Genomic DNA, 12,313 nt, shown 5'->3' with positions numbered 1-12,313 from the left:
TATCAATTCTTCCCCCTTCCAGCGCCTCCCACCAGCCACAGATCTGCTATTCAACAGCATACCGAAGACACTATAAGGGAGGAAGATGAGAGTGAATGGGGTGCACTTTTGGAGGGGGCAGTACAGAGAGGGGATGGGCTGGAGCAGAGGTGGAGTCTGGGATTGGGGGGGGGGGAAGGGGTAGAGCAATCTCTGGATAGAAAGGAAGTTGCTGCCTATGACTGTACAAACTGGTTATTAACAATTTGAGCTTTGCTTGCTATCAGTGAGACAATCCTGTCCAAAATGTGCCACCATCTTAAAAATTGATTAACAAATAATTTCAGATTAAAGAATGTTAAGGTTTTTAGTTCAATAAAATTTGGGTGGATCATTAGAAGCACTTTTCTGTCAGAAAAATTACAATTTACAGTCCTGAGCTTTGTATAAATTTTGTTTCCTACAGATATGTTTTCAGGAAGGAAGCCCAACACTGATGAATTAGAGGAGTAGCTAAATAAGGCCAACAAATCCCTGTTTGTTCACACATTAATACTTAAAAATCTGTTTGTTTATAGAACACGATTGTTGAGGCTTCTATTCAGCTTCCACCCTCCCTTTTTACACAAAAGCAGAAAAGAGAAATCAGGCCAGCAAATGAATCCATCTTCAAACTTCAACTTATTGCATTTCGCAATGGAAAACTTTTCCCAGCAACAGGAAATTCAACAAATCTGGCAGATAACGGGAAACGACGTACAGTAGTAACACCAGTTATTCTCACCAAGATAGGTTTGTTTTTATTACATTTTATTGATCTTTGGGGGGACAAAATCAAAGCTTTAGAAGCCTTATCTTAAAATTCTATTCAAAAGATGTGCTAATGTTTCAATTAGCATATCTCTAAGTATCGGCTATTACCCAGAATTAGTACAGATTGAACCTCTCAAAACCAGGACTCTCTCTGGTCTGGCAACATCTGAAGTCTGGCAGGACCATGGATGTTTCTGAACCAGAGCTTCCCGAAGGAGGGCTAGAGGCAGGAGCCCTGCAGAGGCCAGAAGCCCAGCTGGGCTTACTGCAGGAGGCTAGTGGCCAGAGTGCCAGAGAGCTCTGGTGGGGCCGGGGTCTGCCAAGGCAGGACCAGGAGACCCGCTGGTGGGGCCAGCAGGACCAGCAGCTGGACCAGAAGCAGAGCTGGGCTGGGGGCCAGTGGCAGAGGGGCCAGAAATCATCATCTGTTTCAAGTCATTGCTCATGTCCATTCCATGTAGGTGTGTGCGCGCACAGAGTGCACACGTCACTGGAAGTTTTTCCCTAACAGTACCCGTTGGACCAGCAGGGGAGTCCTATGGAGTGGCGCCTGTATACCAGCCAATATATACCCCTGCTGGCCCTACACCCTGTTAATTCCTTCTTACTGCCCGTGACTGCCGTTGGAACGTGCCTTTGCTCTTGCTCAGAAAGCTCCTTAGTAGTTACTCAGTGTTACGTTTCTTTGTTATTGTTCCAGTTATCAGTTAATTGTTAAGTGTTATCTGGCGTTGAGGTCCACCGCGGCTCTTTCTCCACGCACCCAGCACGTGTGGCAGGGCATGCCCAGGCCTCAAGGCTTTAAATCTTGTAAGAAGTGCCAGAGGCCTATGCCCTGTGGCGACCCGCACTCGGCCTGTCTCAAGTGCTTGGGCGAGGTCCACCTGTCTGAGGTCTGTAAAATTTACAGGGCATTCAAACTGCGCACTAAGTGGAAAGGAGGTGGCACCTCAAGATCATCTGATGGAAGCAGCCTTACGGCCGGTACCAACATCAGACCTGGCACTGGCCTCAGTGCAGGAGGTGTCTGGACATTCATGCTACTCCCTGACATTGCGTAGACCTTGGCACCGGTCGCAATCCCCTGTGCTTGAAAAGAGGTCAAGCAGGGGCGGGTCACCCCCAAGGTGTGTGTGCTCTCCAGTGGGGCATATGGCACCATCCAGCGCTGAGCCCGGATCATCTCGGTCTGGCAAACGTCTCTCCCTGCATCGGGACCCTAGCCCGTTGGGGGAATTCCTGGAGCCCTACACTCCGGAGGCATTCGAGGTGGCCAGGGACTTGATTGAGTTGTCCTCCACTCTGACCTCAGCACCAGCCCTCAACAGGGGGTCAGGACGGTGACTCAGCCATGCCTCCTCCTTCTCTTCCTCAACACCAGGACAAGCTGGAATCAGTGGCCCGACATGCCCCAGCAGTAGGACCACCAGAGTTGCCCGCGACAACTCCACCCTAGTCAGCCTCGTAGTACTCAACTGACTCAGAGGCAGAGTCCACTTGATTGTTGAGGAGATCCAGGTACCGATTTTGACACCAGTCTTATTCCCACCACCAGTCATGGCACCGTAGCACCTCCGCTCATTACCTGAAGCAGCAATAGGTGTAACCAGTTCCAATACCGGTGATGCACCAGTTCTGGCCTCCACAGGCACCTAACCAGTGCCCTTTTTGGACCTCCTGGGCCTACCACCAAGGTGCGGGCCCCTCTAAACCGGAGTAGGTCTTCCTTGGGTCAAGGGCTCCTCCATCGTAAACTCTACTGGCTCGGTCACCCATATTGGGGCAGTTGCTTCCACCGGGCCAGGTATCCCTGTGACCATCAGAGAGTGAGGTCACACACAGACAGCCACCGGCAGCGCCTTTGTCTATGACCTCTCAAGCCCCGTCGCAAACTGTAGCTCCCACAGAGAAGGGCCAAAAGGGGTCTTCATTGTCCTCCCCAGATGAGGCCCTGAGTGATACCCTCCCCTACATACCCTCTATGGACTCGAGGGTGCACCAGAACCTCCTTCACTGCCTGGCCCAAAGCTTTGGGGTCCAAACTGAGAGGGTGTCTGAGGACTCCAGTCCTATGGTCGACACGCCCCTACCAGAGTGGTGATCCCTATTAACAAGAAAGTGGCCAAGATGTCAAAGGCCCTTTGGCAAACCCTGGCTTCCATACCCCTAATGGACAAAAAGGACAAGCAATGGTATTTTGTACCCTAGGAGGGCAACGAATACCTGTTTTCCCACCCACCTTCTGGCTCCCTGGTTGTTCAGGTGGTGAATCAAAGGGAATGGCAGGGCCAGCAGAGTGCCACCCCTAAGAACAGGGACACCAAAAGGACGGACCTGTTGGGCAGAAAGGCCTACGTATCCAGAGGCCTCCCAATTTTGTGTAGCGAACCAGCAGGTCCCGCTGTCTTGCTATGCCCTTAACACCTGGACCTCTATGGACAAGTTCACCGATCTGCTCCCCAGAGACTCTCAACCCGAATTTAGCACCCTCTTGGACGAAGGCAGGGCAATCTCCAGGTGGCGCTTCAGGCAGCCCTCAGTGCAGTCAGCAAGGCCACTCGCACCATGGCCACAGGCCTGGTCCTACACCACACCTCTTGGCTACAGGGGTCTGGGATGCTCCCAGAGCTTCAGAGTACCATCCAGGACCTTCCTTTTGAGGGGGGCCCCCTCTGTTCTGCTAACAGACAGACCAGTGCCTACATGGTCTCAAGGACACACAGGCAATGCTAAGGTCCCTGGGCATGAACAGCCCAGCTACCAAAGGTGCTCCATCTTGGGCAGGAATGGTCCTTGGCCTTCCCAGCAAGATACAAGTCCTGACTTCTCCCGTCGACACAGTGGGAACGGTAACGGAAGAAACAGCAGGTGCCATCCCCAGCCACCCCAGGATCAAAGCCAGAGACCTCCTGGCAAGTCCTCGGGGCCCCGCCAAGAGTTCTGAGGGCGCGCTCGTGGGCAGCCTACCACTCTCACCTTTTCCCTTCTGGGACCATCTATTTCCTTTTCACAGGGCCTGGCAATTCATTACGTCGGACCGCTGGGTTCTGGGAACGGTGGGGAGGGGATCTGTTATTCCCTTCCATTCAGCCACCTTTCCTTATCCCACTACCTCATCCCTCTTCAGGGACCCTTCTCACGAACTCCTTCTCTGGGAGGCAGTCTTTCAGCCGTTGCGCCAGTCCCTCCCGGGTTATTCGGGTGGGGCTTCTATTCCTGGTACTTCCTGGTCTCCAAGGAGAGGAGGGGCGCGGGTCCGGATGGCGGGGCCTGCCAAAATCCTGCGTAATTAGATCTGGGATGAGAGGGAGGGCTAACGGCCTCTCGCATGACAGGCTCAGGAGGGTCGAGAACCAATGCTTCCTTGAAGTAACCGTTCTTTCCCTGGTCTGGCAGAATTCCTCATTTGGGAATGATCAAGTCTCAGGGAGGTCTAATCTCTGTTTGCAATGTGTTTAAAATTAAATATTTATACATTTTTGTATAAAATCAATTCCATACTTTTAATTTTTTTTTAAACAGATGGTTTAAGCCTCGCCAGTCACCACATTGCTATTAATGTGACATTGCGACGTATTGCACATGGAGCAGATGCTGTTGCAGCACAGTGGGACTTTGATCTACTCAATGGACAGGGAGGATGGAAGTCTGATGGATGTCACATTATCTCTTCTGATGAAAACATTACCACCATTCAGTGCTATTCCCTGAGTAACTATGCAGTCTTGATGGTATGATATTTATTAAAGTTTTTTAGTCTAATCAGGAATCCAAAATTTTCAGGAAAAATATAGAAAAGTAATTGTTTTGCATTTAGTGTAATAAAATACTGTGGGATTGAGGAATGCCCTCACAAACCAACTTCGGAACAATTCTTGTTTGTATTGGTTTTAGATCAGTGTTCCCTGTAAGTTGTGCACTTGTGTGGCCATTCAGGAGCGATTCAGATGCTGCCCAGCTGATTCACAGAGCACCCAGAGCTACGTGCACATTCACACGTCTCAGTGCACATAAAATTTATTCTGCACATGGATGGAAAAGATTAGAGGGAACATTGATTTAGACATTGGCATAAAGTCTGCTTGAAAATGGTTGACTAACAATACTGATTTACCATAAAATATATCAGATACAATAGGCTTTCTTTATGAAACCTTTCAGTATGGTACTATGATATATAAGTCCATTTTAATGACCTAATAATTGCCAATCTATTTTTGTGAACTTTAGATTCAGGTTCTAACAAAAGCAGCCTCAAATGAAGTAGGCAACAGAGAAAATAATAGACAACAATTACACTTGTCAGTTTAATTTTAGTGTCTATGAAGATAAGATTTTTGTCAGTTTCTACACCATGCTTGTTCATCTAGTATTCATGATTATATTTCCTGATTCTATTTCCTTAAATGAATATAAGAACAAAGTTTATGGTGTTTAATTACTAAACAAGTCCTAAAATAGTATTTTGTTAAAGACAGCTCTACAAATAATTTGATTTGGATGTCTTTTATGTATTGAGCCCTGGAGAATGGTAACACTGATTCTAAAATACAGTGGCAGGAATGAAACAGTGAATTAAGGGAGGTTCCTCTTAATAGGCTATCTTTTTGTAATTGTTTGTTCCCAGAAGGCCCCCTCTTGCTAACTTAGCAATTTTTCCTAAATGTACATCTCGTAGGCTATTACCTTATGGGGGAAAGGTGAAGTGGAACAGTATGTTCTTTTTTTGAAGTGTCCCTGTGGCCGCCCCACTATAGGTGTCTTGGCACTTCTGCATTTGGAATCGAACCTTTTTACCAGCAGTAACCTTCTCCCCCTATCCCCCCGCCCAGGGTGCCGACACGGCACCTCCCACACATAGCGAACGTGCTGACATGTGTGCTGTCAGTCATCCATCAGCTTATTCTTAACCACTTCCGGTTTGGTTGGAACATGGCAGCACTCTGTGTTCTACCTTAGATACTTGTAGAGTTAGTTGTTGTTAGTCAGATCCTTGTTCATGGTTTTTCCCCTCCTGAGTGAATAGTTAGTTTTAATTAAAAAAAATCTTTGTTTTCTACTGTTCATAATTTATAGTTGTTAGGAAAGGGTAGGCATGCCAGGCTCACCAGGATTTAAACAGTGCCTGACATGAAGAATGTCTATCCCCATATCAGACGGGCATGCCCATGTATCCGGTGCCTGGGCCAGGGTCACTCGCCGAAGAGCTGCCACCATGGAGAAGATAGAGACCAGCCTTGGAACTGGCGCCCCAAACCTCTCTTGCCTGGACCTCACCCATGATGACTTTGGATCAAGGACCCTTCGCATCAAGGGAAGCTCTACCCAAGAAAACAGCCAAAAGAAAACACTCTTCACAGAGAGGGCACTGAAGGGATCATCTCCCCAACGTAAGTCTCCATCATATAAGGGGCAAGCTGCTGGGGATGCACAGATACCAGGAAAGTCTGGTATGGACAAACCCCGAGGGGCAACATCCGCCAAAGACACGTTCCCTGCAGTCTTAGCACCCAAACCAAAGAGGATAGCCACTGTGCTGTTGGTACTGACAAAAACGGTTCCCAAACTACTTCAGTGCAGCGTCGACAAGGGCTGCCCGGAACCACCAGTACAGGGCAAGTCGGTACTGCCCCAATGTACCAAAGTCTCCCCAGTACCAACCCACATCTAGGGCATGGGCAGATTCTTTAATGCAGCAACCTCAATCTTCTGCACCGGTGGTACCAACATTCACTCCACCAAGGCCTTTGACTACCCACCAAGATCTAGCAATAGCGTTGGTACTAGGCACACCCTTATTCAGTAACAATAGCACACCAACACTGGAGGGATCAAGCAGGCTTACCACGCCATTAAGCTTGGCCCCGCCCCTTCTCCAGTGACAGTGATGAGGAGATCACATTCTTCCCATGACATTCGTCAGCAAAGCCAGCTGAGCAGATACAATAGCAGCAGCGGGCTCAGCCCCAGATGTGGCAACCTTTTCCATGGCTCCCTCCTATTCCATTCCCACAACCTTGGCACGGATGGGATCCTTTCAGTACTGTGGAGGCTCAAACACCAGCACCTCAACTTAGAAGACACATTACCTCCTTCACACATCTCATCATCTTCTCCTGATGAAATGATAATGTCCCCTCCACCAACTGTGGGGGAAGACTTCAAGTCTTTCCAAGACTTATACAAGAGAGTGACTAATACACTCGACATTTCATTGGTTGAGGTTCCTGAGACATAGCACAAACTGACCGATATACTACAGGACTCGCCTTCATTGAAAATAGTCCTGCCAATCAACAAGACCATACTGGACCCAGCAAAAATCTTATGGCAAACGCCAGCTTCTTTCTTACCAACATCAAAAAGAGCTGATACCACCTCACGATCGTCAGTAGTCATGTGATGTGTCTCCTGGCTGCTCCTCTCTGGATTCCCTAGGGAGGTACAGAACACCATTGAGGACCTGCCATTTGAAAGTCAAAAGCTGTTCACCACCACCACAGATGCCTCATTACATTCGCTCAAGGACTCACGAGTAACATTAAAGACCCTGGAGATATATGTTCCCCATCCCAAAAAGAAACTGAACCTCGGGGCAGAGCATTGTCCTCATACTCCTCCCAAAGAAGCTATGACCTAAAGAGGAGGAAGAGACGACAAAAGTGCAGACAGGAGCAAGACCAACCCACTGTGTTCCAGTCCACCAATGGGCAGCAAATCTTTTGAACATCTGGTTAAGGATTCAACATCATTTCCAACAACTGCTCAATACCAGTTTTGTTTGCAGGCGTATTACCACACATGGGCCACTGTTACAACAGACAGTTGGGTCTTAGAAGTCACACAGAAAAGCCTCATATTACCCTTCATCACTTTTCATCAAACTCAACCCACTTTCCCGTCCCTCTTCATGGACCCCTCTCGTAAGTTGCTGATACAACAGGAGATAAACAGATTGCTCCGCATAGGGGCAATAGGGATCATACTGACAGATCACAGGGGAAGGAGTTTCTACTCAAGATACTACTTCACTCCAAAAAATTGGGGGGCTGGAGACCTCTTCTGGACATCTCAGAAAGGGAGGCACAATAATCTTCCCTTACCTGGATGATTGTTTAATTGTAGCACGTACAAAACAGAAGATGCCGTAGTCCACTGCAAAAACAATCCAACTGTTCAGAATCTGTGACTTCAAATAAACACACAAAAATCACACTTCAGCTCCTGGGATGGAGTGAGGTTCATAGGGACCGCATTGGATTGCTTAAATGCACAGGCGCAACTACCACTATAGAGGTTCAAAGTACTGGCGGCTCTACTGAGAACTGTTATAGACAGCCCCACAGTGTTGGCAAGACAGTGCTTTCAGCTTCTTAGTCATATGTCTGCAGCCACATACGTGGTTTCTCATGCCAGGCTATGTATGAGGTATCTCCAGATCCAACTTCATACATACTTTTGTCCTCACAAGCACCTTATGCAAAAAAATACTGAGCCCCACAAAGAGAGTCAGAGAATCACTCGCCATGGTGGTTACAGGTCGACAACCTCTGCTCAGGTCCCATTTCAGCAAGCACACTCCCTCCCCAGCCATAAACATAGCCACAGATGCTTCATAAGAGGGCTGGAGAGCACACACCAATGAGCACAGTGCCCAGGGAAGATGGATGCCAGTAGAGTCAACCCTACACATCAACATCCTGGAACTCTGCTCAGTGAGAAGAGCATGTGACTACTTTCTCATTAATCCAGGGCAAGTCAGTGAGAATACTCACAGACAATACCACCTGCATGTTCTACACAAATCGCCAAGGCAGGGCAAGATCATACCTCCTCTGGAAAGAGGCAGCAACACTGTGGCAGTGGTGTATTCATCATGAACTCACCATATCAGCAGTATATCTCCCAGGCAAGCAAAACATCACCTCGGGCCATCTAGGCTGCATATTTCATCAGAAATATGAATGGGAGATGCATACCCAGACCCTACATTCCACCTCCCTGCGGTGGGGGTTTGGGGAAATAGACTTATTTGCCACAGTACGCAATGCCAAATGTCCCAAGTATTGTTCTAGGTAAAGGCTGGGCAAGGAGCAACATGGGGGATGCCATGATCAGCTGGTCTCACAATTTTCTATATGCTTTTCCTCCCATTCCCCTTCTTGGCAAGGTCATACAAAAAATAAAGCAGGAAAAGGCCAGAGTCCTCATCATAGCAACCTCATGGTCCAGGCAGGCCTGGTTCCCTTACCTGTTACAACTGTCAGTGGCTTCTTCAGTTCCTCTTTCACAATGGCCTGGCATGCGATCTCAGGATCGCAGTTGAGTTCTCCATCCAGACATTCACAGATTTCATCTCTAGGCCTGGTTCCATCAGGAATGAATACTCAGCAGCCTACAGGTTAGAGGAAGTTCACAATATAATCCTAAATTGTCACAAATATACTACAAGAAAGACCTGTTTGCAGAATAGGTGGGCAAACCAAAGAACACTGGTTTCTCTAAGTGTGCAAACCAAAGAACACTGCAGCCTCATTGCACACAGTTGATGGCGATCTTAAAATACCTTCTTTCACTGAAGAAACAGAATCTTTCCAACTCATCAATAAAGCCACACCGTCTTCTCTCATACGAACCTACCTGGGGATTGAGGTCAGCTGGGGAGGCTCTGCTTAGTGTTCCCCCACTTATGGAGATAAGATTAACATCTACACGGAACAGGGCCTTCTCAGCTTTTGCTCCTAGGCTGTGGAATTGAATTCTCTTCCTAAGGATATTTGCATGGTGCCAATGTTAGCATTGTTTTACCATCAGGCTAAAGCTAACCTTTTTACTCATGCTTTTATTGGTGTTTCAGTCTGTTTGTGTGTGTGTTCCTGCCCTCGATACACTTTTAGCAGGTTTTGTGTCCTCCTGGGGTCTTGAATTTTAAATTTTTATATATATCTGTATTGTGTTTTTAAAAATGTTATAAGCCAACTCAAATAGTTCTAATAGAGAGGCAGAGTAAAAATATTTAAATAAATAAATAAATACAAGGACAAAGTAGTCTTAAGGCCACATCCAAATTTCTCCCAAAAATAGTTTCACATTTCCACCTTAACAAGCCGATATAATTACCTGTTTTTCACCAAAAATCTCATCCGGACACCAGTGCAGCATGACTCGACTCCTTTGACATTCGGTGGGCACTTGCCTTCTGACTAGATAGAATGAAACAGTTCAGGTGCTCTCCTAGGCTCTTCATTTCTACAGCCGGCCACTCTAAAGGTCATGCAATCTCAAAACAGAGACTTTAATACAGTTTGCTATTCATTTTTTAAAAGGGCTACCATGTCAATAAGGTGCCGTTTCCAACTCATTTGTAGGAACAGTCCACCAGAGCAATGGCCACCTCTAGGCCTTCCTGCATAACATGATCATCAAGGACATTTGTTAGGGCAGCAACATGGGCCTCTGTCCACACATTTATAAAATATTATGCTCTAGATACTTATGCTTCACAGTGTTCCACCTTCAGGGAAGCAGTCCTTGCCGCCATCCACCATTCAGGTCCAAAGCCCTTCCTTCAGAAAGCTGAAAGTACTGCTCTGTAGTCATCTACAGTGGAGCACCCACAGGAATACTCCTTCAAAAAGAAAGGTATGGTTACTCACCTTGTGCAGTAACTGGTTTTCCAGCTCCACAACCCCCTTCCTCCCTTCTGCTTCGGAGTTGCAACATCTCTCCATGGTAAAGAAAATATGGACAGAAAGTTGGGGGCACATGTCAGCTATGGCATAGGCAGCGCTACGCATGCGTGCCAGCACACGGGGGTCGGTACTGCTGCTAAAAAATTCCAATTCCAAAGTAGGAGTGCCAAGACTCTTACAGTGTAGCAACCACAGGAACACCCTTCTCGAACACCAGTTACTGCGCATTGTGAGTAACCTTCCCTTTTGGTGACAGAGCAGCAGGGATTCTGATTGCTTCCTTGTGCTGCTCTGGTGGTTTCTACCACAGTCACAAGAGCAGTCCTCTAACAATCAAAAGTATAGATTAGGATATAAACATCAGAATATTATGCAATCAGGTGAAATACTATTAATAACATTTAGAATTTACTCTTGCAACATTAAATTGCATAGAGATATCATCAGTATTGACTATATTTGAATTTTCAGAGGGGTAGCTGAGAATCTGTAACTGGAAAAGCTTAAAAAACAATGAATAGTCTAGCAGCATCTTAAAGACTAACAAAACATGTAGATGGTATCATGAGCTTTCGTGGGTGCAACCCACTTCTTCAGATGAATGGAGTATTCAAAGTCCAGTTCCAAAATAAATAAGGAGGGGGGAAAATAATGAATAAGAGTTTTCGTGTTACAAAAAGCTGATAAAGAAGGTGTAAGTTGTTCTTAAGTACTCATTGGTTGATTAAGTCATAAGGATGTGGAAGGTAGTGTGCTAGCCAGATAATGTTTTTATTCATACCTTTGTGATAACTTCATTTCCAAGTTTGGGAGCCAAGTTCCAAGGTTTCCCTGTGTATTTGGCTTGTAGAATTGGCCTGAAACAACATGGTGAAGTTGAGATCAATTAATGGACCCACGTTGTTTTAGGCCAACCAGCAGCCATGGCACTCCGGCCCAGGCCATGGAGCTCCGGTCCCATCCCTCCTCCCTGGCCAGGGCCACAGAGCCAGGCAGCTGCAGCTCTGCTCTGGTTGAACAGCTCTAACCGTGGCACGCCGGGCCTAGGAGTAGGGGGACCGGCGGCATCTAGAGAGCCCCAGGGGCTCAGGCAGCAGTGGTAGCAGGCTCAGTCCCTAGCTCAGACCTTCCCTTCTCTGGTAAATCCCCTCATTTGGGACTGGTTAAAGTTCCGAGAGTGCCAGACCAGTGAGGTCCAACCTGTAGTTAAATTTTTTAAAAATAAGAAAGGATTAAATGGTAGAATACAAAAAACAATTTTTTAAAGATAGCGGAATGTTGCAAGATTTAGTCTGATGCCATAATATAAGAAACCTTTTAAATGGGAGATAGCAGTTAAAAAATAACAACTTCCCGCAGCTTACCACCACTTCTGGGGGTTCCAGAAGTGTGCTGGCTGCTCTGCTGGGCATTCTGCGGGAGGGGGCGTTGGACCCGGAGGAGGAGTACGACTATTTCCCTGCATCAGCGCAGGAGGGGTGAGTCGGCCACGGGGCAGGCACACGCAGGGTTTCCCTGTGCCATGTGGGGAGGGGGGGAGTCGGGCCTGGAGGAAGCATGTGCCGGCTTCCCTCTGGGGGGGAGGGGCGGGATCCTGGGAGGAGGCAGATGCAGGGGGACTCTCTGCCTCCACTGGCACCCCACCTCCAGCCCCCTCTCCTCAGTTCCCTCTACCCAGCCACAGAACTCTGTCCCCACTCTCCTGCCACAGAACTCTGTCCCCGATCCCCACTCCCTGAACTCTGTCCCCTCTCCCCTGTCTCCACTCCCGTCCCCACTCCTAGAACCGTGTCCCCACTGGCACCCTGTGGCCTGCTGCAGAACCCTGT

The 12,313-nt window shown here is 47.7% G+C and overlaps 1 protein-coding gene across 5 annotated transcripts in view; it reads left to right on the top strand.

Annotated features, from left to right (window-relative positions):
- ADGRA3 (adhesion G protein-coupled receptor A3) overlaps positions 1–12,313 on the top strand; it is a 134,994-nt gene that overhangs the window by 113,759 nt on the left and 8,922 nt on the right. For all 5 annotated transcript variants that reach the window (XM_075930639.2, XM_089777837.1, XM_014581111.3 and 2 more), the window contains 2 exons: positions 558–771; positions 4,315–4,523. In XM_075930639.2, coding sequence (XP_075786754.2) covers positions 558–771; positions 4,315–4,523 — 423 coding nt within the window. The remainder of the gene's footprint in view (positions 1–557; positions 772–4,314; positions 4,524–12,313) is intronic.

Source organism: Pelodiscus sinensis, chromosome 4, assembly GCF_052426305.1.
Source record: "Pelodiscus sinensis isolate ZL-2025 chromosome 4, ASM5242630v1, whole genome shotgun sequence".
NCBI classification, from domain to species: domain Eukaryota; kingdom Metazoa; phylum Chordata; order Testudines; family Trionychidae; genus Pelodiscus; species Pelodiscus sinensis.
Note: the sequence above shows the minus strand (reverse complement) of the source record. Positions and strands in the feature narration are given on the sequence as shown.